This window comes from Melozone crissalis, unplaced genomic scaffold (assembly GCF_028551555.1).
Source record: "Melozone crissalis strain CALT ecotype California unplaced genomic scaffold, PUWL_Pcris_2 ptg000004l_1, whole genome shotgun sequence".
NCBI lineage: Eukaryota > Metazoa > Chordata > Aves > Passeriformes > Passerellidae > Melozone > Melozone crissalis.
The window spans coordinates 41,456,920-41,483,261 of record NW_026535782.1 but is presented as its reverse complement, the minus strand read 5'-3'; the positions used below and the strand labels follow the sequence as shown (position 1 = coordinate 41,483,261).

The following is a 26,342-nucleotide window of genomic DNA, read 5'->3' as shown; positions in this document are numbered from 1 at the left end:
GGATATTTCTTCTCCTTAGAGTACTATGTAAAATGAAAGAATTTTTTTTGATATCAAGTGTTTAAGTTACTTAATATGGCTTCTTTGGATCTCTCTCTACACAACTGCTACTTGTTTGAGGTGTTTGTGGATTGAAATACTGATGGGCTTTTGCAACTCTTGCAGTAAAACTGAGTAAATATTTATTAGAGCAGGAAGATCCTTTTTCTAAAGTATCATTAAGGAAGTTTATATGAAATATTTACCACTGAAGATTCTGTTTATGTTTTGTCCTAAGTATTACTTGCATTTTACATTTTCTGTAGCAAATAGCACTTTTGCTGAAGTCTGCCAGTTCAAGTCTGAGTTGTGGAGAATTTGTAAGTCACCAAAAATTGGTTCTGCTAAGAAAACAAGTTTGAAACTTGGTGTACTAGAAGGTCTGTATTTTGCACAAAACATCTGGCAGGTTGTCCTAGGAATTAACTTGACACAGGAGCTTGAGTCTCTTAGGGTGTTATCCATGCTTTTTACCAGTAAAATCCTTTCTGGGCTTCCCAGTATAGGATAGGTGCACCCACCCTGGAGCAAGTCCAGCAAAAGGCCTCTAAGATGATTAAGGGACTGGAGGATCTGACAAATGAGGAGAGGCTGGGAGTGTTATGACTGTTCCTCCTGGAGGAGAGGAGGCTCAGGAGATCTCATCAATGTACGTTAATATTTTGTGAAAGGGAGTAAAAAGATGGAGGCAGACTCTTCTCCGCCGTGCCCATTGGCAAAGCATAATGTGTTATGTACATATTCAAAGTCTGCCTAATCATAGAAAGACTCATTTTTTGTGTGCATATGTGGCTGGGCCACCATTGAAACAGGTTTCCCAGAGAGGTTGTGGTGCTGCCCCTGTCTTTAGATGCTCAAAGCTGAGTTTCACATGGTCCTGTGCAATCCAGTTTTGATGATTTTGTTTCTAATTGAGAAGCCTCTTGGGGCCAGGTGGAGGACAGGTGTGGGTTAGAGGACAGGTGGGAACTATGGATTTGATTTCCAGAGGCTGTTCTTTCCAACCTCAGTGATGATGTGAAACTGAGAGCAAAAGGCTTTACTTTTTTTCAGGTTTTTCAGTTGCTTAAGTAACAGATCAGGTGATCACAGTGTTCACTCTTACATCTGTGGGTTTCTGCTGAGAGCAGACAGCGCCAACCTCAGTTAAATCTTGACTTATCCGGGGCTTTTTCACCAATTTGAGTCTATCAATTTAAAATGGGTGTGGATAAATTGTTGCCTTCATCCAGTTGATTCATCCCCAAATAACAGTGCAAAAGAGCAGTTGCTATGGATAAGGTCTCTCCAGTGTCTTTTTGCCTCGGTGTTGGTGCTGTTTAATGTTCAAGTACAAAAAAGGTATGTAGAAACCAGAAAGAGCAGACCCTTATGAATAAGGAGTAAAGACTTGAAGATTATGTGCTGATATTGAGTGATAAAAGGGAAACTTGAAAAGGCTGTACTGATCATCTTGATAACAGTGCTGTGTTTATTGAGGAATTGGTGCTTTGAATACGAAAGAGATTTGCCAGCTTTCCTGTGTGGTCTCTCACCTAGTAAGTTGTTCAGTACATATTCTGCCACACTCTCAGGAAGGATAAAGATAAATAATTTAATCTCCTAGAAGCCAAACTTGCCAGCAGTAGCTGGAGATAGGTAAGAATAGCCAAGTGGGCAGCCAAATGGACAAAATATAAATGTGTGTGTTCGTTCTTACTGGCTGTGGAGGTGTTCACCAAATAAGCAGCAATGATTTCAGGGTACCATTTTCAAACTGAGTTTAACATGAAACAATTGTTCTGTCTGGATCATCTGAAACTTAAAAATAAAATTTAAAAGAAATCACTTTAAGGGAAGTTACACAAACAGGTTCACAGCTTAAATATACCTGTGGTTGGTGTCCAGGGAGCTGTTTGGTAGCTCCTCAGTAGGCTGAGATTTATTCCAGCTTCCCATTCATTGTGGCTGCTTCTGCCCTGCTGATGCTCATAGGTTGCCCACAGAGAGATGACAGCTGTAAATATGAGACATTGTCATATTTTTTTCAGCTTTTGAATTTTAGATGAAAGCAATCACAAAACCACATCAATTTGAGTAGGAGAGAGAGACAATACAGGCAGAAGGTTTTTTGGTTTTTTTTTTGTCTAAAGTAATTTGTGTTTATCGTGTAGAATTTTTCAAGGATTCAGTAAAATGTTTTTTATCCAAGTAGACAAATTACTAATTTACTAAATGTGTCTACTGTTGACTATAGTAAATGTATCAGCATTACCAGATTGTGCTAATTAATATTTTTTCCTCTTTTCCTTTAGTAGCCAAGCATCAGGGTCAATTAAGCGTGTAACAGAATCTTTAACTGTCACAGAAGATGATGTAATTTGATGCATACAGGATTTTTCATAAGTGAAGTTGAAAATTGATGTGTGGCTTGGTACAGACATGGTTTTGGCCCAGATACATTTTTATTGTCCCTGAGGCTTTGGGATAGTGTATGTCTGTGAGGTTACAATGCTTAAGATTTTGTATTTTAGTGAATGTTCCACTTTGCATATTGCAGTTTTCATCTTTCCAAAGTAAACAATGCCGTAGCAATTTAGTGCAGTTTGTCTTTTTATGCTTTACCGTACAAAGGAGTTCTGGCTTGGTTAGTTTCAACAATAAACTGCTTTTTACTTGTGCTTTCATTATTCTATACTGTTGCTGTGTGCTTTCCAGAAATATGGACTAGTTCAGCAATTTCTTTTAAGAATAGGTGTCATAGAACCTGACACATGATGATCTTTAGGGTTTTTCATTATTGTGTAGTGGAACTCATGATGGACAGGTTCAAAAAATGCTACAATACACACAATTCCAGAGAATATACCAGCGATGTGTTTGTCACTGCTGTAGCTTGAAATCTGCTGTGCTGAAACAACGTAGGGTACAGATACAAATACAAACCCATATTGAGTTTGTTGGCCAGCATGAATTCTCATTTCAGTCATTGACTTCTTGTTGCTTTCAGTACATTTACTTTATAGGTGTTGTTGGTACTCTTTGTAAGTGTAGAAATGAATCCAGTAAGGTTTAGAGTTACTTCTCCTTGGAAGAGATGTTCTAGGAAGGGTGAAATGGGAAGATGGCAGAGGGACAGACTGCTGTGGTTACTTCAGGCCCCAACAGTCTACTGTAAGGATACTCTCAACAGAAGGAAGGCTTTGTTACACTTTAACTGAAATACTTCATCTCCGAAATCTGAGAGAACTGTAATGCTATGGGATGTGTTTATTTGTGATTTGGAAGCCATGTTTGGGATGAGGAGGAGGATTGAATACTTAAAATCATGAGGGAAGTATGATTGTTTCTGGCAGTGACTTCTGCATTAGGCAGAGTTGTTATAGCAGTTGTAACACTTCTGAAAACCTTTAATAGATATGTATATATATAACTAGGAATACTGTTTAGACTTTTGTAGTTAATCAGTTGGTTGTTTTCATTGAACAACAAACTCTGTTATTTTGCTAATTTATTAAGACTGTGATTTAGCACAACATGTTCAATGTTTGTTTTGTACTGCTTAAAACTCTATTTACATTCTTGCTCTTAATTTGCAGGTCACAGATCAAAAAACCAAAGGTAAGAATCTTTGATCCTAAGGAGTACTTTTATTGACTTGAGCCAAGATTCAGATCTTTACCAAAACTGTTAGAAAAGGAAGGGAGCATATGAGCAAAGATGAAACACTGAATATGAGTATTCAGAAGAAATAAGTTGAGGTGATTAAAATGGAGAAGCTACAACTATTCTGCAGATGTGTTGTCAGCATCTAAATACTTGAAGAAAAAAATGAAGATTGTGGACGAGATAGGTTAGCTGAAATACTCAGTTCTCTGTTTTACAACAGTTTTAGACAAATAACCAAGACTGAAACCACCTTTATAAAGGGAATGAAAGACAGCAAAAGTGCTGCTTGTAGAGAGGTACCAAAATGAATGGAAATTTCTTGGATTTGGAAACTTAAATTCAGGCACATAGAAGTCCAATAGAGAAGACAGGACTGATAAATGAGGATCTTGAAATTTGAACTAAATAATGTAGCTGTTGTAAAAATATATTTAATCTTGCTTTGTGTATCAGTTTTTAAAAAAATTTGTGGGGAAATATCCATTAGTGAAAGAAAAGCACTAAAATAGTAACTTGATTTTATGGCTAACAAGAACTTTTTGGTGTTTGGGCAATGAAGCCTTTCTAGAGAAATTGGAAAACCCTTAAAAAGTAAAATGTGGTGAATAGTGCATTCATGTTGTCAAAGAGAGACCCACTTCTGTTGATCTCACAGTTGTAAAAGTTTTACTAATTGTGCTTAGTTTGTCTAGAGTCTCTTGAGCAAATTTTGTGATGGTGTTAGCTTCTCAAGGATTTGTGGTTTTCTTCTCCACTACTAATAGTCCTGAGGAGCAACTTATCTTTTCTTATAGGGGCACATGGTCACCAGCAGGGCAACCTGAAGTGAGCCAAAACAGTTGCTCTGTGTAGGACTGTTTTTTGGGTGAGAGTCAGGTATTACTGCCTTGTTGAAGAGCAGCACAAATAGCAACAACTCAGATTTGTTACCTCTGAATCCAAAAGGAGGCAGATTATTTCCCATCTTTCTGTTTGTTTAGGCAGCGGCTGTGCAGCCTAGTAAACAGGTGAAAGCTTGGGTTCTGATTTCAGATTTCCCATTGAGATGGTGATGCATAACAATCCAAAAGCCAATTGAAGATCAGGATGGTGGAGCCAGTTGCATTTGACTGCTCATATTTTAAAATTAGTCGCTGTCTAGGATTTATTCGTTGCCAGCTTTACATTTGCAAGAAATTTTGGGCTTAGAGCAAAACTGATGAACGTAGAGTTTCATCCTAGACTACAGAGTTGCCCATGGGAGCAAAATGTCTGCTGCCACTGCTTATTCCTGCTTCTTTAAATTGTTTTTGGTTGTTGAGAAGATGGAAGCTGCACAGTATTTCAGAGATTAAATAATGAAAATGAAGAGTCACAGTGAGTTCTTGTAGCTAGCACAGGTTTAAGTGGAAAAACTTCTGATTTTCATCCTTCCTGTTTTTCAGTGCCCGAAGTGACGAAACCAAGTTTAAGCCAACCAGTGGCTGCCAGCCCAATTGGCAACTCTCCATCGCCACCAGTCAATGGTGGCAACAATGCCAAGAGGGTGGCAGTGCCGAACGGACAACCGCCAAGCGCCGCCCGCTACATGCCTCGGGAGGTGCCGCCGCGATTCCGTTGCCAGCAGGACCACAAAGTGTTACTGAAACGTGGGCAGCCCCCTCCGCCATCCTGCATGCTCCTTGGGGGTGGAGCAGGGCCTCCCTCCCCAGCAGCACCAGGAGCAAACCCAAACAACGCACAACCAGTGACAGGAGCACTGCTGCAGAGCGACAGTGGGACTGCAACAGGCAAGTGATGATAATAAATGATAGTAAAGGAAGGCGTTGGTGCATGGCAGGAAAGGGATGGCTGAAATTGTACATAAGCCTGGCATTATGTAACAGAACTCAGGTTGCTCTTGGGGAGCTTCTGCTGTTTCAGTGTACAGGCTTCTGTTGGCAGCCATGGATATAATTTTTACTACTAGATGGAACGAGAGGTTTAATTTTTTCAAGTATGCCTTGAGTGGTTTTAATTGGTTGCTGAAATGTTCTGCAGCAAGGTAAACGCGAGGCATAAATAAACAGCATTTTATGGTTGTCACTGAGTAGTTCCTAATGGCTCTTCAGGTTTCTTTGACATGAATTTCCTGTCTTGTCACATTTTTGTATCATCTCGTAAAACAGGTATGTAGATGCCAGGTCTGCAAAGGGCAGGTGTCTGTCACATCTTGTCTGGATGAAACACAAAGGCGACCTATTGCTCCTCACTTCTGTTTTTTGGTAGTAATCTTTTGTACTCAGATAAGCCTTTTTTGTACAAGTGGTGACTGTTCTGTTTTTACTTTTCCATTCATTTTGTATTCCAGAAGATAAATTGATTTTAGGGTTGTTTGGTGAGCATGGGGAAGTTAAAGCTGCTCTTGAATTTTTTAGACCCTTGGAGAATTGCAGTAGCTTTTCTTCTTTAATTATAATAGCAGAACAAGCAAAATTCCACTCAAAATATCTGCCTTTTAAAAAAAGAGTTAGGTGACCTGTGAAGTCAAGGACGACTTCAGTTCTAACAATAAGGATTTTGTAAAAAGAAATATTAAATACTTGCAAGTCAAGAAGAAGAAAATAACAATACCAGTATGTCTGAGTTTTCTTTGAAAATCATGCCAAATCAATGGGATCATGATTTTTTTACCATTCTGGAAATCAAACTTTTTTAGTTCTCTGTGATTTAGAATTAAAAGCAGGTGACTTGTACAGAATAAAGTCAGCTAGGTGGGATGGCTGTCCTTAATAAATAGGATTCTAGGAAAAATAATAATTCCATTTGTTTTGTGGCTTCACTACTTGAATTCATTTGTAGTGAATCCCTGTTTGACAGAGTATTTATCTTGTCTTTGATAATTGCTGTTTAATAAATAAGAAGGTGAATGTCAAACTACAATGGCAGAATTTTTACTTATTAGCTTAAAAACAGATGTCTTGGAGATAACTTTTTTTGATGAAACACCTGAAACAAAACATGGACTGAAGTTTATGGTTCCTGTATAAAATCCTGGTACTGGTATGCCTTCACAGTTATTATAGTAGACTGACTAAGAAAAATTTGTGTTAGTGAAGCATTCTAAAAGTTTTCAAAACTTCTCATGAGCAAAATTTTTTGCCGTTGGGTGTACTATATGTGGACCATTTGAAGTATTTTGAGCGGCTCCTTAAGTTGTACATATTTATTTGACACCTAAGGTTCAACTTGAGGTTGAAATTTGATATTACACATTCTCATATTTTTACACTCCATTTAATGGTGCATTAACAACTAAGAGGGTACTAGTTGGGTACTACTACAACTAGCCAGTGGTTAGTTGCATTATCCTTATGTAAGTCAGGAGTGCCAGGAAAGATAGGAGTCCTTGAGACCTGCCTCGCCCCATCCATTTTTCTGCTCCATAACGAGTTAACTGGGCTGGGGATCTGACTTGTATTAAAATTACGTCAGGTTTGTTTTTAAAACTGATTTCAGTCTGGATGACTTTTGCCTATTCACCCAGCTGAATATCCGTGAGAGCGTGGACACCAGCATATGAGAGTGTAGGTGTGCCAGAGGAGTGGGAATGAGCAGGTGAACAAGAGACACACTAGGGCTGTGTCTCTCTTATTAGACGCAGCCTTAGGTGCTTCATCAAACTGCTTGTGGAAGTGCAATGTTATCTGCCTCGTACATCACTGGTCCCACCTCACATCTGGCTGTTGACAAACTGAACTTCAGTTTTGGCCCAATTTGGTTGAGCATGTATGCACTGATACTGTTGTTAAATTCATGCCACATGAAAGAAAACAAAAGCAGGTTCCCAATGGGGAAGACCATGCAGCTTACCTACTTGCTCACATTTTTATATTCACTAAATGGTCATGGGTGGTGTTGCTGAGGATAATATCAAAAGTCAACATGTAATCTTTCTTCACATCGACCTTTTTCTATCAGGATTTGAAATCCTTCTGGCAAAACTAGTGTCCTGAAAGATGATACCAAGTATACTATTGTCTCATACCAATGCAGGAGACTGAGATGATGGGTGTTCTATGTAATTCTTCCAATACTAATGGTAATTTAGGACGTACAAGACAGTTTTGGACAAAAAGGTTTAAATTTTATTGGCGAAAAGTCTTGCTTAGTTATGATTATTCCCACTGTCAAAAGCAGCAAAGTAAGGCTGGTTTCATAAAACAGTCCATTAAATTGTGTCTTAGTATATGCTATATGTGAGCAAGCAGCCCAGTCTTAGTACTTTTAGAACGTCTTTACAGCAGTTAAATGTTCTGTTAAAGCCACTGATTTCAAGATCTTGCTAAGTTCAGAGCTGCCTATGCATCATTCATTGTCTGAACCATTTCTAAGTTCAAAACCTTGCAACCTTGCAGTCTTTTGAGCTTGTCTTTGTCTGTCCTCTTTAAGTTCTTCCTGTGATCTGTGTAATCAGAAAGTTTTTTAATTGGAAGAAAAAAAAAGGGTTACTCTGTGCTAAAAAGATAGACGGATAAAAATATCAGTAGAGTCATACTTCCTTGCTATTGTTCCATTTGCATTGAGGTTAAAGCAACAGAAGGAACAGAATGTACTTGGAAGCTGCTTGATCTTTTGGATCTTGGTGGGTGGGACTTAGTGGTTGAAGACAAACTACTGTTCATCAATATTCAAAGCTTACAAGGGAGTTTCAACTTTGGTTGTAAAGTCTGGATCCTCATTGGTGGCCCTCAGTGAAGGGGGATCTGGAAGGCATTCATTGGATGTTCATTGTTTAAGCTAAGAATTGGAAGCCTCAGACAGGCACTGACAGCTGATCTTGTCTTCTACTGAAAGTATTAGCAGCCAGAAATTGTGATCTTTACTTTGGAATGTATAACATAGGAATTGAGTCTGGGGGGGGAGTCATGCAGTTTTTTAAGCTGTTTGCCTTATTTTCATGGAAGCTGTCATATGAGCCAGTACTGGCAGTATTAGTATATATTCACTTATGAATACTGCTGCAGCTGTTACTATGGAGTTTATGCTCTGCAAAATAAGTGGGATAACTGATGTCAAAAATCTGATGTTCTATGCTTGTAAGTAACCCAGCTTACTAATTACACCTTTTTGGGTGTTTTCTTGGTTTATTTTCTTTTAGATTCAGCAATTGGAGGTGCTGCTGCTTCAAATTATGCAAATTCCACTTGGGGTCCTGGAGCCTCCTCCAACAGCGGCACCAACGCCAACCCAACTCACATCTGGGACAAGGTGATTGTAGACGGGTCTGACATGGAAGAGTGGCCTTGTATTGCCAGCAAAGATGCTGAGTCTTCTTCCAAAAACACCACCGATAACAACAGTGCCTCGAACCCTGGCTTGGAGAAGAACGCTCTGCCAGGAAGCACCACTAGTAACAAAGGAAAAGGAAGCCAGTGCCAGTCTGGAAGCGCTGGAAACGAATGTAATCTTGGGGCCTGGAAATCTGATCCCAAGGCTAAATCTGTTCAATCTTCCAACCCTGCTGCCGAGAGTAACAATGGACTAGGTAATTGGAGGAACTTGAGTGGACAAGACAGAATCAGTCCCGGTTCTGGTTTCAGCAACTTTAACCCAAATAGCAACCCATCTGCTTGGCCAGCACTGGTTCAAGAGGGCAATTCTAGGAAAGGAACTCTGGAATCTGATAGTGGTAGCTCCAATGCACAGATTAGCACAGTAGGTCAGACCTCTAGGGAACAGCAGTCAAAGATGGAAAATGCGGGTGTTAACTTTGTCTCTGGCAGAGAACAGGCTCAAATTCATAACACTGATGGACCAAAAAATGGAAACACTAACTCCTTGAACTTAAGTTCACCAAACCCTATGGAGAATAAGGGAATGCCCTTTGAAATGGGCTTGGGGAACCCTTCCAGGAGCACTGACACCCCTTCTCAAAGCACTGGAGAAAGAAAGACTGGGAGTGTTGGATCTTGGGGTACAGCTAGGGGGTCTTCTGGAACTGAAACAGTCTCTGGGCAGAGCAATTCTGGAAACCATGGGAACAATGGAAAGGATAGAGAGGACTCCTGGAAAGGAGCTTCTGTTCAAAAACCTAATGGGTCAAGAAGTGATTCTTGGGATAACAATAACCGGTCTACGGGTGGTGGGTCTTGGAACTTTGGCCCTCAGCACGCAAACGAAAGCAAATGGGGTGAAGGGAACAAATTAACATCTGGGGTCTCTCAGGGAGAATGGAAACAGCTGTCTGGGTCTGATGAACTGAAGATTGGAGAGTGGAGTGGTCCAAACCAACCAAATTCTAGCACTGGAGCATGGGACAATCAAAAAGGCCACCCTCTTCCTGAAAACCAAGGCAATTCCCAGGCTCCCTGTTGGGGAAGATCTTCCAGCTCTGCAGGAAGTGAGGTTGGAGGTCAAAGCACTGGAAGCAACCACAAAGCAGGAAGTAGTGACAGTCACAATTCTGGACGCCGATCATACAGGCCCACGCATCCTGATTGCCAGGCAGTCCTGCAGACGTTGCTGAGCAGGACTGACTTGGACCCCCGAGTGCTTTCCAATACCGGCTGGGGCCAGACTCAAATTAAGCAAGATACCGTGTGGGATATTGAAGAGATGCCACGACCCGAGGGGAAGTCTGATAAAGGAACTGAGGGGTGGGAGAGCTCTGCCACACAGACAAAGAACTCAGGGGGCTGGGGCGATGTACCCAGCCAAAGCAATCAAAACAAGTCTGGATGGGGTGAGCTCTCAACCCCAACGGAGTGGAAGGACCCCAAAAGTACTGGAGGATGGAATGACTATAAGAACTCCAATTCTTCTAATTGGGGAGGAGGAAGGCAAGAAGAAAAATCATCTTCCTCTTGGAATGACAGCTCTAGTAAGGATCAGGGGTGGGGTGGACGGCAGAGTAATCAAGGATGGTCTTCTGGAAAGAACGGTTGGGGAGAGGAAGTTGACCAAACAAAAAACAGTAACTGGGAAAGTGCAGGAAACAAGCCAGTGTCTGGTTGGGGTGAAGGTGGGCAAAGTGAGATTGGAACTTGGGGTAATGGTGCAAATACAAGCTCTGCTTCAAAGGGTGGATGGGACGATTGTAAAAGAACTTCAACATGGAACGAGACGGGTCGACAGCCCAACTCCTGGAACAAGCAGCAGCAGCAGCACCAGCAGCAACAGCAGGAGTCTTCTGGTTCCTGGGGTCCACCGCCCCAAACTCCCAGTAACGGGCGGCCTCCAAACCCAAACTGGAACAACGGACCACAGCCAGCTGCCCCCAAAGAGGAGGAGCCTAGTGGCTGGGAAGAACCTTCTCCACAGTCAATCAGTCGAAAAATGGATATTGATGATGGCACTTCAGCGTGGGGAGATCCCAGCAGTTACAACTACAAGAATGTGAATCTGTGGGACAAGAACTCACAAGGAGGACAGGCCCCACGGGAGCAGAGCCTGCCTACTCCAATGACTAGCAAATCACAAGCATCAGGTACTAATCTTGTTCCTTTCTTCAGCAAGTTCCTATATTTGATTGTAACCTTAATGCATAAGAGAGATGCTTGTAGCCACCAGTTCTTGATAGTTTTATTCTATAAAGAAAACCAAATTCTGATTTGAATATTTGATTCTGTATTAAAAGTGTCTTTAAAATTTGAATCCATCAGTCCTCTGCTTGTTATGCTTCAGTAACTGTGATCTGAATACTGGTCACCTTGCCAGGAAAAGGAAATGTTTGTTAGCTGGCAAATCTGCATATTCAGTTTGACCTCTGAAGAACAGGTTAAATTACAGAATCAGAAACCTTTAAGACTGAGTCCAGCCATAAACTTAATAAGCCCAGCACTGCTCAGTCCATGACTAAACAGTGTTCATCAGTGCAAAAATCTGCAGGTCTTATGAATATCTTGAGGCATGGTGACTCAACCAGTTCCCTGGGCAGCCTGTTCCAGTGCTGGACAATCCTTTTGGTGAAAAGTTTTTCCTAATATCCATTTGAAACCTGCCCTGGTGCAACTTGAGGCCATTTCCTCTTGTCCTATTTCTTGCTACTTGGGAAAAGAGACTTCCCCCAACGTGGCTACAGCCTGCTTTCACGTATTTGTAGGGAGCAGTAAGGTTTCCCCTGAGCTTCCCTTTTTCTGGACTAAGTAGCATTTTTTACATTTAATTATTAGAGAAATGGGAAGAAAATCTTTACTTACTTTTAGTCAAAAACGTTTTGCTCTGAAACACTCAGATAACACTTGAAATTTAGTATGTCTGTGACAGGTTTTTTTAGTCAAGTTCAGCTTTGCTGTATGGTAAAGAATACTTGGAGAAATATTTTATTCTTTGGAATAAGGACAAGAAAAAGTTATATAGCCTGGAAATGTATTAAGAAATTATTGTTATGTAATCTTTTCCTCTGACTCAAAGACACTTTAAAAGAATTCTGTCTTGATTTAATATGTACTGCAAATATGTCCTGTAGTCAGTATATAAAATCCTAAGTTAGATCCTTGTAATTAGTCACAAAAGTTCACAGATAGGTGGACAGTATTACATGTGGGGTTCATGTTTAATCTAGGAGAAGTGTATTACTCATCATAGCATTCTCTTCATCCCTGGAGGTCAGTGCCCACTCGAAATTAGTTGTGAATGATTGTCAGTTCTGTCGTGCACATGATTCTGAGAGCCCAAAGTTCTGGACAAGAAGAATGAAGCAGTAGATAAAAGACATGGTGCTGCACTGCGGTAAACAGTTCATTATCTGAATGGTCTGTAATGAAACCTCTTTCTCCTTGTGCAGTCTGGAGCAAAAGCACTCCACCTGCTCCAGATAATGGTACGTCCGCCTGGGGTGAGCCAAATGAAACCAGTCCCGGGTGGGGTGAAGTGGATGATCCAGGAGCATCGACTACAGGCTGGGGGAATGCACCTTCCACCGCCCCGAACGCCATGAAATCCAGTGAGTATGGGCCAGACACCAGTTTGTTTGCAATTGCCTTGGAGATGTTTGTGTTTGGCCTTTTGACATAGGTCACCTGCAGAGGAATTGTTATCTGAGGCCTAAAAGCAGCCTTGAATGTTTTTGTAGGATTTTGATGGATGAGTATTAAGTGTTTGTAAATGACTGAAACTTTGTCTTTTAAGGAAGTAAAATTTTCCTAACTAAGCACTTAAATGAGCAACTCTGATTCTGGAGGTGCTGAAACACAGTAAGGAAATGTGTATTTTTCTCTTTTTCTCTGGCTGCCTACTTGTTACGTGATAAGTCACCTTTTCTGACCATATCAGGAAAAGGCATGCACAGTACTGACAAATTTCTCTGTGGAGGCCATTACATCTTTATCCATGCTTTGATAGTGCAACTTGGCTTTGAATGGATTTTTTAATTGTGTAAGTGAGAAAAATTGTAACTCTTAAGAAGTGCACTTGTAGTAGAACCTAAGTGCCTACCACAGTGTCTTCTGTGAATGATATGTTGAAATATTTTGAAAATTTACTTCAGAGTTAAAATTTTGCTATATTAAGAGTTTTTGTAGGTATTATTCTTGATGATGTAAGTTGTTTGTATAATTTTTATTTACTTCTTTTTAAGGAAAAAAACAGCAAACAAAAGCAATGTTATTGCCAAAATCAGAAACATTTGCGTGTGACGTTTCCTGTAGGGACTATTGATGATGCACAGGTGTTACTGAACTTGCCTTGATGATACCCACTGTAAAACTGTTTCCAGCCCAGAAGTTGCTTTTGCAGCATGTAATTGTTTGAAATTAGGTGCTGTGTAGATAGCTTCCTCTCATACCAATTAAATAATTTGACCATTTCTGAAACAAAAAAGCTTTGCTTCCTTAATGTTACTGTTACAGCAGGCTTTTGTGGCTGACAGGCTTCCCATGTCTGCCCCACAGACTTGGCATTTTGAGGATGCTAAGTTAATTTTAGATGGCTATCTTCTTTTATCTATAAAAAGATAGCTAAATATGACCAAAATAAGAACTTCTGAGACTGATCCATTGAAAATTCTGTTGGTTGATTAATGCTTAACACAGTCCTTTAAGACTATACCTGGTCACTTGCTTACCGTGAATGGTCTGTATGTGTGCCATAACCAAAGAACTGCAACCTACACATGCTGTTCTGTATGTGAGCTGTCCCCAGCTCTAGAGCAAAATCTAGGGACAGGATAACAGACCAGGTGTTATCAGAAAAGGGAAAAAATCAGTTTGGAGCCAAAGAAGGAAACATAGATCAGTATCTACCTGTTTGAATAAAGTACATTTGTGTAGTTCTGCCAGCATTGCATAAGAATATTCTGGTGGAAATTTCCTGTTCAGGAGTCCTAGAGAGCTATCAGTGCAGAAAAATAATCTCTGGTCATGTAGTAGCATAGTGTATATTTAAGCACTGTCACCTGAAATCAGTTAAAGCTGCAGGGACTTCCCAGTATAACATTTCCAGATTGTGTTCTTGACTCTGCAGACATAATACTTTATTGTGGCCTTTTCTGTGTAAGTAGCAGGATTAAAGGGCCAAGAGGTAGATTTTTGGCACTTGGACCAGTATGTTTCATAAGCAGCCCTCAGTTTTAGTACCCGATTGAACAGACTTAAAAAAGCTGAAGTATCTGAGTGTTTATTTATGATGCATTTTAAGGTATCTCTTAAACCACCATGAAATGCTGTTGTACTCATTTTCATTATGGTCAGGATAGAGATCCCCATGGCAGACTAATTGCAATTCCTGACTTTTTTTATATTCAGACATGTCAGGTGTTTGCCTTCAGATTCTACTTAGTTGTTACTCCTAAGAGTTGTACGTAATTTTATGGAAGAGTTTAGGGCAAGGGGAGTATTGAGGTTTTGAAGCGCAAGAGGAATTAATTAATAAACCACCTGAACCAGAATCTTCAGCGCTCCTGGTTTTTGTGCGTGCTTTGGAGGCTTTCATTTGCACTCAAAAATAGTAGGTTGCCTTTTAAGTCAGCTGGATCTGTATAAGGGGTCCCTATTGCTGTTATATCTTTAAAGGTTTGACATTTCTTTAAAATAGTTGCACAACATGACATGTGAATGTGCCACCAAATCTCTCGGGTTTTGGAATTCGTGCACAAGTTTTTACAGCTGTTAGAGTGAAGACACATTTTTGAATTTTATTTTTTTTTTTTTAAATTCCTTTGCGATTCTGATGATCTCAGCCAATGTTGCAGTGTCACATCACCAGCTGCTATTGTAGACTGCTTTTGAGCTTTTTTTCGTGTTTCTAAAGGTTCTAAATCTATGCAAGATGGCTGGGGAGAGAGTGATGGGCCAGTGACAGGAACACGTCATTCCAGCTGGGAAGAGGAGGAGGAGGGAGGAGTCTGGAACACAGCAGGCTCTCAGGGAAGCAGTTCCTCCCACAACTCAACAAGCTGGGGACAAGGAGGAAAGAAAACACAAATGAAGGTAAAATGCTTGAATGACTCATTGCTACTACTGTGTTGTCTGAAAACAGTCTGACTGATATGTTAGAGCACTATGCAGTTATTTTTTAGGAAGGTTTTGCAGAGTTACAGCAAGGTGCCTCTTAAACTAGTGTAAAAAAAGGGAGATTTTTGGATTTACTTTAATATATTACACCTGTTGTGACTAATAAATCTTCCAGTAGGTGTCAAATTCTTTTCGTTTGTAAGCTGTACAGCCATTACTAAATGAAAATAAGTATCCCAAGGCTATTTCTCTTCTCTTGCTGACACATCTTTGTTAGGCTGCTGCTGTTGTTCTTGCATAGCCTGCTGAAGTTTGCATTCCACAGTCCCTTTGGCACATGAACTTCTGATTTCTAACAACTGTTGGATTTATGTCTGACTTATGTTTGTTGTTGTTGACATTTGGCCTCAGACAGGAGCAGGAGCTTGGCTGTAGTCCTGAGTAAATTTCTTTTTAAGGTTTGTTTGCATTGAAGTTCTTTAGTACAGTAACACTTGTTACTGGATTAATATTAGAAGGACTGTGCTGTGTCTGCTTCTCATGAAGTAGGTAGGGCAGGCTCCAAAGGCAAGGCACAGCAGTTTCCTGAGACATGGAAGTACTACTGTGATATGGTGGGGAGTTTCACAATTCATGTTTCACAGAAATTATTCTCAGGGACTTTTTTCCTCGCTTAAAGCTTTATTTCAACCACCAAAACAACTGAAATTTTTCACTGTTGAACTGTGTTAGTATTGGTTTTGGTGATCTCTAAATTACACTAAGACCAAAGAGTGACGCTGGTCAGCTCAGTGCCTGTGCAAGAGACACCATGCTGAAGGGAAGAAAGCAAGAAATCTGCCTCTGAATGCACTGGATTAAAGAAAGGATTAAACTATAACAGAATTAAAAATAAACAGTGTTCACAAAGCTTGCCAGATTGCAGAATGAAACTGAAGGTGTGATAAACATTCTACATGACAGTGTTCAGTCAGTTTGGAATATCTAACAGTGGGCAATTGTACAAGACACAGTATTTGGTAAATGTTTCCAAACATGTAAATACTTTTTCAGGAGATTAATTTCTCTGGAACCAGAATTTTCATTTTTAACATGCACATCTCAAGGATAAAGAAGAATTTAAGGAATCAAGAAGTTTCTTCAAAATATTTTTCTCCTTTTTTTTTCAGTGTGCATTAAAAGGAGGAAATAGTGATTCGTGGATGAACCCTTTATCCAAACAGTTTTCAAATATGGGCTTGCTAGTAAGTAAATTTTTTTGAAAAGAAAGTGCAACTTTGTGAAAGAGCTGTAAGCTTTAAATAAGTCAAAATACCAACTGTTTCACAGTTATTTATCTGCATCTGCTATGCTGGGGTGTTGATTGTAATACCTGTAGTAGCTGGCTCAGAATGGCTTCTCAGAAAAACCCTAAATCTACTGCGATTCCTAAAGTTACTTTATGATAGCTCCTTCTCTGAGAGATTTGGGAGGGAGATGGGTATTTTCTCATTTTGTTTGGTTGGTTTTGGGTGTTTTCTTGGTTTATTTTGGGGTGGGAGGATTGTTGCTTTTTAGTGTGGGGTGGTTTTTTTGTTGCTTTGTTTTTGGGTTTGTTTTTTTTATTTTATTTTCATAACATGCTGTTCAGAGCACTTAAGATAGAGGCTTCTGCCTGTACTGTCAGACATCTGTGATAAGTCCAAGGTATTCATTCTGAATCTCAGCCATCTATCAGAAAAGGAGATTTCCAGCTCTGTGTCTGTCTTGGCTGAATTTATATTTGAGGTACAGCAGGGTCTTTTTAGCAAAAAAAGGGCTCATCATAAATCCATAAGTAAAGATTGTTTGGTAAAGTGAATAAATATCACATCATTCAGAAAAGGACAGAGCCCTAGGGAAGTATTTTAAAAATAATTCTATATAATTTTTTATATAAAGGAACTTCTGACAAGCCAGTTTGCAAAATATTTTGCAGAATATTGTGCTAGTTGTCATCCTGTGAAGCAGGAATGCTATGTAATACTGGCTAGCAGAAGATAGCTATACAGAGTTTGTGTGAGGAGTCTAGGGCTGCACAAACTGACACTGACATGCTTAGGATCAGTTTGCAATGTCTTTTAGCTCTCAAGCTCTAATTCTGTTGGCTAGACAGTAGTTGCTTCTGAAAGCTATGGGAGCACCCTGTCCCACACTACCAACTGAAGAATCTCATGGCAGTACACTTCAAGATTTGATGGCATGACAGGCCATGAGGTTGAGCTATCATTTTGGCCACTATTTTCAGTGTTTTGTCACTCAACCTCTGGAACACAAGGCCAGAGGTTCATTTATGGAGTGGCTGTCTGTGCATCTTCCTCTGTTGCTGTGTGTGTGAGTCTGCTTTCACATGGGTAATCTTGCCATGCACAGCCCTAGGGGTTGAGGCAAGGTGTGTCCAGGGCGATACCAGAAACCCTCGTGTTCCGTTTCAGTTTAAAGTGAAACTTTCATTAGCACAAGCATGTTCTTCCTGCATCCTACCTTTCTGAAATATTTCTCAGCATTGAATAGAAGTCAGAACTGAATTGTAGTTTGGTTTTTTTTTCCCCCCAGAGTCAAACTGATGACATTCCAGGCAGTAAGATGGACTTGTCTGTAGGTGAGTATATTTTAATTGCAGTGCATTTGGAATGTGAGATCACATGTACTGTTTTTATGAGGATGATCTGCTGTACTCTGGAAGGGTTTGATTCTTAGTTTTGGCACTCTTCATAATGTAAGGGCATAGTAAAAAGCATCTTCTGTCTTTTCTGTAAGCTTTGACTCTGGTGTGCAAGATCAGGATGCATACCTGTACAGAGCTGAGCTATAACTTGGGGCAGAGACATCTTTAAGACTGTTTTAATCTTTCTAAGTTTATATTCATTGTTACTGTTTCAAGGAAGTGAAAATCTTTTTCATTTGGTGGTAGAGTACGGTTTTCCCTCCTGCCAGTAAGACATCCCTTTTACTACAGCTTAGTGGAGATGATGTGAAGGGAAAAAAATTATCTTTTCTCATTGATTTTTTTTCAGTTGCGTGCCTCAGGCTATTACAGATTACTTTTCAGTAGAAGTAGATTTTGTGTTCTGGATAGCTTCACCATCATTGCTACACAGCTTAAGCATCGTGGGCTGTGTGGTAACAAAGGTAGAACTGTGGTAGTCAAGACTTGCTTGCATCTAATACCTGATCTAGATTTGGTATTGTAATACAATCCAGACAGATGCAGTGTCTTTCAACTTAGAATCCATTACATTCTTAAATTTGTCACACTTCATAGAGGATTTGGTTGTTCATGTTTCCTAAAATTGCTGTCTTTTCTGAAGTAGTGAAGGATCTCAGTCAGAGATTATAAGGATGTTTATTTATATGGTATGATACAGTTTTGTGAAAGGTAACAATTTTTTGATCTTTCCAGTTTGGCCTCATGCATCCTCTCTAGAACTCAGGCTCTGATTGTATCATGCTTCTCTAAAAAATGTCTAGGTAGAGATCAGTCACTATGATGGGTGTTCAGTTCTCACCTGCCTTCAGATGCTGCTGGTAAAAACAGATCTAAGCATGTACAAATTAAGAGGATGGTAGCCTGGATTATGTTGATTATAGCTCTCTTAGTTTCTTATCTCTAAATTAAGGATCTTTTGGAGCTTTCAAGGACCCTCAGGCTATCAGAGCTTCTGAGGAGGTGACTGCTGCTCAGAATATCCTGTGAAAGTGTGCAGAAAGGCTGCATCTCTTACCTTGATATGTTGCTCTTTAAGTTTAGTGTGCCCATTAATGGTGGCATCCCTTGATCTTAGGTAGAGCCATTAATTATGGCTTGCATTCTGTTTCAGAGGCAGAGAATGTAACAGATCTTCATAGGTTTTTTGGTTACTTTTGCATTTAGCAGTTTTGCTCTTGTTGCTGATGGCATTGTTTTGAGGAAAGCTATAAGCTGTTTTGCTCAGCACAGGTCTACTTCTAAATTTTAAAAGTTGGACTTATTTATGAGGTAGGCTTGTAGGGTCCTTTTTTATGAAGATGGTGTAACATTTAACCTGTTCTGTGTTTCTGCATGTAGAGAGTTTGGGGCTTCATATTTATTCATACACAAGGGGTTTTGCCTACTGTAGAGGGTAATTCAAACTTTTCACATTTTGTCAGTTGTCATGTACTACATAAGGTAAAGCTATTCTTTACCCCCCTCCATTATTTATAGCTTTAGTTGATGGGTTCAAAGGACAAGACTCACATGACACATTTCAAAGTTGCATTAGAATTTTCTGTGAATGAGATAAAGGAATGCAATAATTTCTCTAAGTGAGGCCTTGTTTATACTGGAGTTTAAGCAGCTGTCTCAGCACTAAGTGACATGCAAATCTGTGCTTCAAGCCTTCAGAGGTACTCTTTTAGTGCTCTGTGTATTTTACAAGGCATCATTCAGTAATGTTTGAGGAATTGATTGGATCATCAGGATAACCAGAGGGACGGAAGGGTGTTTCTGTGGCTTAGTCATCTTGTGTTGGCATTGACCCAGTTTCATTTCAGACCGTGATGCAACTGTGCCTCGCTTTCAGTTTCTTTTCAAGCAACTAATGGCCAGGGCTTCCTGTGTGGAATTGAAGCACATGAGCCTTTTAGTGCACGTTGCTGGCATTGTGTGCAGTGGTTTGATGTAGGTATTGACAGCACTGAGCTGTTTGTGACACTCTGTGAGTGCTTTTGCAGAGCCAGTTGTAGCTTTCAGGATGTGTTAGAAAGGGATCAGAGAACCACAAGCTCATCCAGGTCAGTATGACTCCAGTTACAAGCTAAGATATGTAGGTGATTTGTCAACTCTCTTGTGGTAAATGATGTTGAAGGCAATTGAGAGGATTAAGCTGGATCAGCTTTGAAAGCTGTGTGGGTAAGAAAAAAAATCCATGCAATTGGTCAGTGGTCAGTTTCATAGCTTCTTGGCAGTGGCATCGCTGTGAATATTAATAGATTGCAATTGGACATTAAGAAGAGATCCTGGATTTGAGAAGCTTTTTCAAAAAAAGTTGTCTTGAAGGTGTTAAAGGGATTTGTTCTCTGCTCTGAGAAAGGTTCAGTGTTTTGTCAGTGGTAGGGTAGGTTATCCATCACCAACTTCCTTTGGAAAAGTCAAAAATTTTCTTGTTAATTGTGCTGACATGCTTTTAAAATGATTCTTGGAAAGACCATCTGTGCTACCAACTAAACAGTATTCTTTAAAACTAAAAATACCAGTAAAGCTCATTTCTATCACATCCGTATTTTAAAACAAAGATGTTTTCCACCTACTCCAAAGTAGCAATATGCATCTAATAGCTTACAGGTCTCACATCTGACCAAAAAGATTGTTCCTTGGCAGCAGTTCAGCATGTAAGGTGGAAAACTTCTTCCAGTCAGCTCTTTGCTGTTGATAAAGCGTTTAGAGAAAATCGATGTGTTGTTCACCATCTATGTTTCAGTTTGGTCATCTGTTACTGACATCTCATACTTCACCAGGTTACTGACTAAACAATGGCAGGAGACTTTAGAGGGTGTTTGAGAAGTGTCTGTGTTACTGGTTGTGTTATTGTGTGCAGGCTGAAAGAGCTTGGTTGTCTGTCTGAAGTTACAATATACCTGTTGATGTCTTGTGTTTTAAGAATTAAGTTCATATGACTGTAGTACAACCTTGACCAAATAATGTGCATGTGACCAAATTTTTCAAACAATCTCAAATAATTTCTCAATGTCAAACCCAGCAGAAGCGAAGCAGAATACATGGAGAACTTAAATAGTAGTCTTTCTACATACTGAATCCCAAAAAATTACAGTGGAGGTTTTGGGAGACATAGAGAGCTAGGTATTAATTAATATAATTACTTGAAACATTTGTGTTTATATCTCTATATGAATTTTGATAAATACTTCACCGTGAACTCTATAAAGTAAATTGGCATGTTCAGTGTTAAATGAAACTTCCTACATTTATTTTTCAACACTTGTAATACCAACTGTAGATGTGCTAAATTTAATAAGACAGATGTAATTAATCCCCTGATCTTAAAGAGTATTTCTTTGGCTGTGAACCTGCTGTTGTGAGATTATTTGCACTAATTTCTTTTTTTTATGTTACAGGTGGTCTCCCAGATAAGAAGTTTGAGGTAGATAAACGAGCTGTGAATCTCGGGGATTTTAATGACATGATGAGAAAGGATCGATCTGGGTTCCGTCCACCTAATTCCAAAGACATGGGAACCACAGATAGTGGGCCTTATTTTGAGAAGGTGAGAGAAATCTCTTTAGATAAATTAATAGCAACCTTTTTGTTCAAGATCCCAGTTTTTACCCTAGTTCTCAGCAGGTGCTAGATATTGAATAACCCTGATTGAGCTCAGTAGTAAAAGGTGTGGGGTAGTTTTATTGGTAGGATGAATGTGTGTATAAAACAGGTGTCAGGTGTGCAAAGGGAAATGAAATTGGAGAAAGTGAGGCTTTTTATTCCAGAATAGACTGGTTTTGATGTAGACAGATGCCTTTCTTTTTTCTTGGAAGGATAAACTACTGGTAGCAATAAAATTTGTTATAGGTTTCATCATGATGATTCTTTCAGCTACTAACTACTGTCATCTGCTTTAAAGAAAATTGCTTGAGATCTAAGTAAATATAAGTAATCACAGTCTTCTGAATATTTTTCTTCTTTCATGTCTGGCATTTATTGGAAACACCCTTTCTAAATTCCACAACCCCTTATGCTGTATGTCCGTGTACTGTAAGCTTCTGTACGACATCTGTTTCTCTGTGACATCTGCTGTATGTTATGATAGTGTTTCTTTCATATTCTTGCCTATTTTAAACAGAAGCTTTCACTGTTATTATCAAATATTAATTGCTTCCCATTATGAATTGGAGAGTGTCCAATAGATGCAGAATGCTCTAGGGCTGTTTTGGTTTTTTGTAGATACAGTTTATCACATGTAAAATGGAAAACAAATTTGGTTTAAAAATTCTGAAGGCGTGTTAACTGTCTAGGAATTTTTTAACTCCTCCATTTTGGTATAACGAGCCAAAAAGCAGTTTTGTCAACTCCCTCTGGTGGCATAATTAATAAATACTATGAAGAAAGCTAATGCGTTTCCTAACAAATTATGCTGGTAGGTGTGTGCTAACATTAGGAATTCATTCAAGATTTGTTTGCTTCTGTAGTGGTAATAGCCACTATCAGAAACTAATTCCATGAGAGTTCAAAATGTATTTTTAAAAAGACAACCTAAGAGTTTCTCCTTGGACCAAAATCTTTATTGTCAAGTGGTCGTTTGAATCAGAAGTTTTGTCCTTGTAACTGCTATTACAAATTAACTTTGCTTCTTCCTAGTCACTCACCGTCCCTCTTTCTCTCCTCTTGCGTTCTGTTGCTTCACTAACCAACTCCTGCTGTTGGCTAACTGCTGCTTCAGCTGACTTTGCCTTTCTCCAATCAAGATGGGTGCCTTGGGGATGAGGCTCCCTGCTCTCCCTTCTCCCCTTCTCCCAGCTACAAGCTGTCTCCCTCTGGTTCCACACTATCCAACGTCGGCCTTGGGGCAATCGGCTCAGGGCTCAGTCCCCAAAACTTCGCTGCTAGACAAGTAAGCAGGCCACCTTATAAGATGCATTGTTATAAGGCTGCAACCTGGGCTTAATCCTGGTTAGTTGGTTGCTTGCATTTGTTTTTCTGCTGAACAGGTTAAAATTGTTAATGGAAATTTCAGCTGTCTCAGGCCATTGAGAATCAGTCCACTTTGGTTCCTAGCATCAGAGCATACTTGGTCTGGTTTTGTTGGCCTCTTCCTAAATCGCAGTGCAGCAGCAGGTGGATGTGCTTTTCAGAAGTCGTGAAGTTAGTGGTATCCTTTACTTCAATTGCTGGCTTAAAACCTGGTTAGAGGCTGTTGATTTGCCTCATCAAACCCAACACTGAAGTTTTTCAGACTCCATTCAAAGGCTTTGTATGTAGAAATGAGCCTGTAAAAAGTTGCAGTGATTTAGCATTGTCCCTGTTACCTTCTCCCTTCCTCACAGTTCTCAAAGTAAGAATTGATTTAGTAGCCTTTAAAAATTCTTGATGTAGCAATATTTTTATGTACAGGGAAATGGTGGGGAACTAGTTAAGTGATTAACAGCAGTTTGGAAGAATTTCTGGCTCTTATATTCTGCATTATTTTAGAAGAAAATACTTTAGGAATACTAGGAAATGAAAGAATAGTACCTAATTATTGCAGCTGGTCTAGCTTATGTAGTCATATGCCTAACATGATGGTGTTTGTGTGTGTTGTCTTTCTGTTTCTATGTGGCGCAGTGTTGAACATCAGATTAAGTCCAAAATATGCAGACATGTTGTTGATCTCAGTGTGCAGAACTCTTGTTATAGAGAGGAGTTATAAAGAGAGCTGAAAGTGTAACTGAGGCTTCAAGGCCTCTCAAAAATTTTAGTGTGTAGTTGACTCCATCTAGCTCATTCTAGGGTAAAACCTCTTGTCTTTGGGGGTTTTTTGTTTGTCTTCCTGCATGCGTAGGAGCTGCTTCTGAATGAGAAGATACTTTAGGTGGAGAGGGATGCAGGTGAATGAGGCAATCCATAGTGCTGCCAGTCTAGAAGCAGGGGGAGAAACTTGTGTTTGAGCAAAAGGATAGCAGAGGATACACAATATTAATGGTAGGAGTATTATGCACAGTGTTGTGACAGGATTTATGAAATTCTGGTATATAAGGGAAGGAAAGCTTTTAGTGAAGGCTTGCACAATCACAGTTTGGAATTATGGATTTATGTTGGGTGCAACAGTGGTGGCATGGACAGGCAGCATAGGGAATGATGGCTGAAGAGTGGAAAATACACTCTTCAGAACCCCAGGTATCTGAGGGTCACAGACACCCTGATAGCAGGAGATGGGAAATTCTGAGGGTCTTGAAACTGAAAAGACAAATTCATGGCACATAAGGATGCTTTGGCGTATGAGCTTCAGCTTTTAGAAGCAAGAAAGTGTAGCTTAGTTAGTGTTTGAGACTGTTGATAACATTTCTTACTTTTTTTTAAAAAATGGTACCAAAAAAAGTCTGCTGAAGAGTCTGAAATCATAAAACATAATCACAAGTTTTCCTGGGTCTTGTTCATGCATTTGGGTTTATTACAGAAGTTGCTTATAAATCAGTAAATAATTCTCATTAAAAAACTCAAACAGCAAGTATTCTTGTATTAGAAAATAAACCACTAAAAAAAAAAACCACAACTATTTTTCTCACTTGAAAGTTTTCTTCAAATTTAGTGGGAGAAAAGGGGAAGGAAAATATCCAGAATGTTGAAGTTTTTATGGCAGAAAGGAAATTTTTGGAATTTGAATTCTAAAATAGTATTAGTTAATTAAAGGCCTACAGAGGAAAAAAAATAGCCTTGTGAGTGATATCTCAGCAGCCTACTCAGGAAAAATACCTGTCTTGTCTAAAATGGGGGACCAGAATTATTGTTGGTAGAGTCTTGCCATGCTTTTAAGCCAGTTGGAATGAAGTTTTTAGTTTGTTGTTTGTACTCCAAGTTTCCATTTCCCAATACATAAAGTGCAAAATATTAAAACATTAGATTTGTCATGTCTTGAAGTTAGTAGATGAATGTGACCCTTCAGTGTTCGAGGAGAAACAACCTGCATCTCAAAAATGTAGTACAGTGGCTTTAACCCAGGTAGAATATTAGTGATTTTAGCCAAACGTCTGTAATTCTGAGGGAACTCTGTTTAAGTCAGTAGCTTGGCTCATTGTTACTGAGATGTAGTTATTAGCATAGCCTGCAAGATTCATCTTCTCACTACTGCTTTAATTTTGTAGGGTGGCAATCATGGTTTGTTTGGAAACAGCACAGCACAATCGAGGGGCATGCACACACCAGTGCAGCCACTAAATCCTTCCCCCAATATCCGGGCGCAAGTGCCTCCCCAATTCCTTTCTCCCCAGGTAAGGAATTTATAGCAACTGATTACTTGTAAAAGTAGAGCTACAGCCTTCAGAGCACATCATTGAGGTTACTTATGCATCTGTCTTGGTCTCAATTTGATGTTAAAAAATTGAAAAATTGGATAAGATAAAAACTTCAAAATTCATCGTAAAAGTACTTAAAACGCAGTGCAGAAGCTTTAGCATTCTGTATTATTCCAAGGCAGTTGATCGTAAATGCTCGCTACCAGTATTTTTAAACCTTAAAAGTGAAATTGGGAATCCTGTGTCTTACATAGGCTTTTGCAAAGTATTTTAAAAAGAACAAATAAACGTGAAAGCTTAAAGTGTTTCTGAAGTGTGACAGGTTGCTTAATTTTTTTAAGTAGTCTTGTCCTGTCCTTCCTCCCCCCCCTCCCCCGAAGAGAGGTTTGATGAAGGGGCTACGTGTTACATTTACATTGCAGAGCTTAATCTTAAGACCTCAGGGTCTCCAAATGTACAAGATTGCCTTTTGCTTTGAACTTGGTGAACAGTTCTTGAGATTCTCTTGAATTGTGCTTGTGTAACTCTGCAATAATGTAGGGAGAAATGGGGGGATTCTTCTCCACCTACTCCTGTCTTTTACTGTATCTTATTCAATGTACAAAGAGATTAACTCTTTCTGTGAGGCACTGTTTCTTTGCTCCAGTGACTGCCTGACTGCCTTTCTTTTCCCTTATCAAGCAGTACGTTTTTAATGTGAAAATGCAGTACTGTGATTGCTGGTTAGCTGCATATATCAGCATTTAAATTTAGTACAGTCTCTGGCACCTGATTGGTTGGGGGAATAACCTTTGTGTGTGTGTCTGCATCTGCACATGTAATACTGTATACTGTCAATTAAGTGAGGTATTCACTCTGCCCAAGTTATAGATTGTGCATGTTTAAATGTGACATGTTAATAAATCTGCAGTGTCTTTCTCAGAACACCATTGAAGATTGGTGTCATGCTTGTTCCTGTATAGAAATACATGTACTTCATCATCATTTCCTCATAGCAGTGTGTTCAGGATGTATAACTGCTTTCCATGCAGGTTTCGGCCTCCATGCTCAAACAGTTTCCCAACAGTGGCTTGAATCCTGGTCTTTTCAATATGGGCCCCCAGCTTTCTCCACAACAGATTGCCATGCTGAGCCAGCTTCCACAGATTCCCCAGTTTCAATTAGTAAGTAACTAGTAATCTTGTGAGACAAGACAGTTTGCAAATTGTCTGCTGGGTTTTCTTTTTATGCTTATTCTAATTCTGTTTTGTTCTACTGAGGTTA

The 26,342-nt window shown here is 39.6% G+C and overlaps 1 protein-coding gene across 5 annotated transcripts in view; it reads left to right on the top strand.

Moving 5' to 3' along the window:
- TNRC6B (trinucleotide repeat containing adaptor 6B) overlaps window positions 1–26,342 on the top strand; it is a 119,323-nt gene that overhangs the window by 79,152 nt on the left and 13,829 nt on the right. For 3 of the 5 annotated variants that reach the window (XM_054276132.1, XM_054276124.1, XM_054276141.1), the window contains 11 exons: window positions 3,618–3,639; window positions 5,112–5,456; window positions 8,807–11,134; window positions 12,434–12,592; window positions 14,896–15,074; window positions 16,268–16,342; window positions 17,673–17,718; window positions 21,213–21,361; window positions 22,532–22,702; window positions 24,930–25,055; window positions 26,111–26,242. In XM_054276132.1, coding sequence (XP_054132107.1) covers window positions 3,618–3,639; window positions 5,112–5,456; window positions 8,807–11,134; window positions 12,434–12,592; window positions 14,896–15,074; window positions 16,268–16,342; window positions 17,673–17,718; window positions 21,213–21,361; window positions 22,532–22,702; window positions 24,930–25,055; window positions 26,111–26,242 — 3,732 coding nt within the window. The remainder of the gene's footprint in view (window positions 1–3,617; window positions 3,640–5,111; window positions 5,457–8,806; window positions 11,135–12,433; window positions 12,593–14,895; window positions 15,075–16,267; window positions 16,343–17,672; window positions 17,719–21,212; window positions 21,362–22,531; window positions 22,703–24,929; window positions 25,056–26,110; window positions 26,243–26,342) is intronic. The other 2 variants (XM_054276149.1, XM_054276157.1) reach the window with 2 other exon arrangements.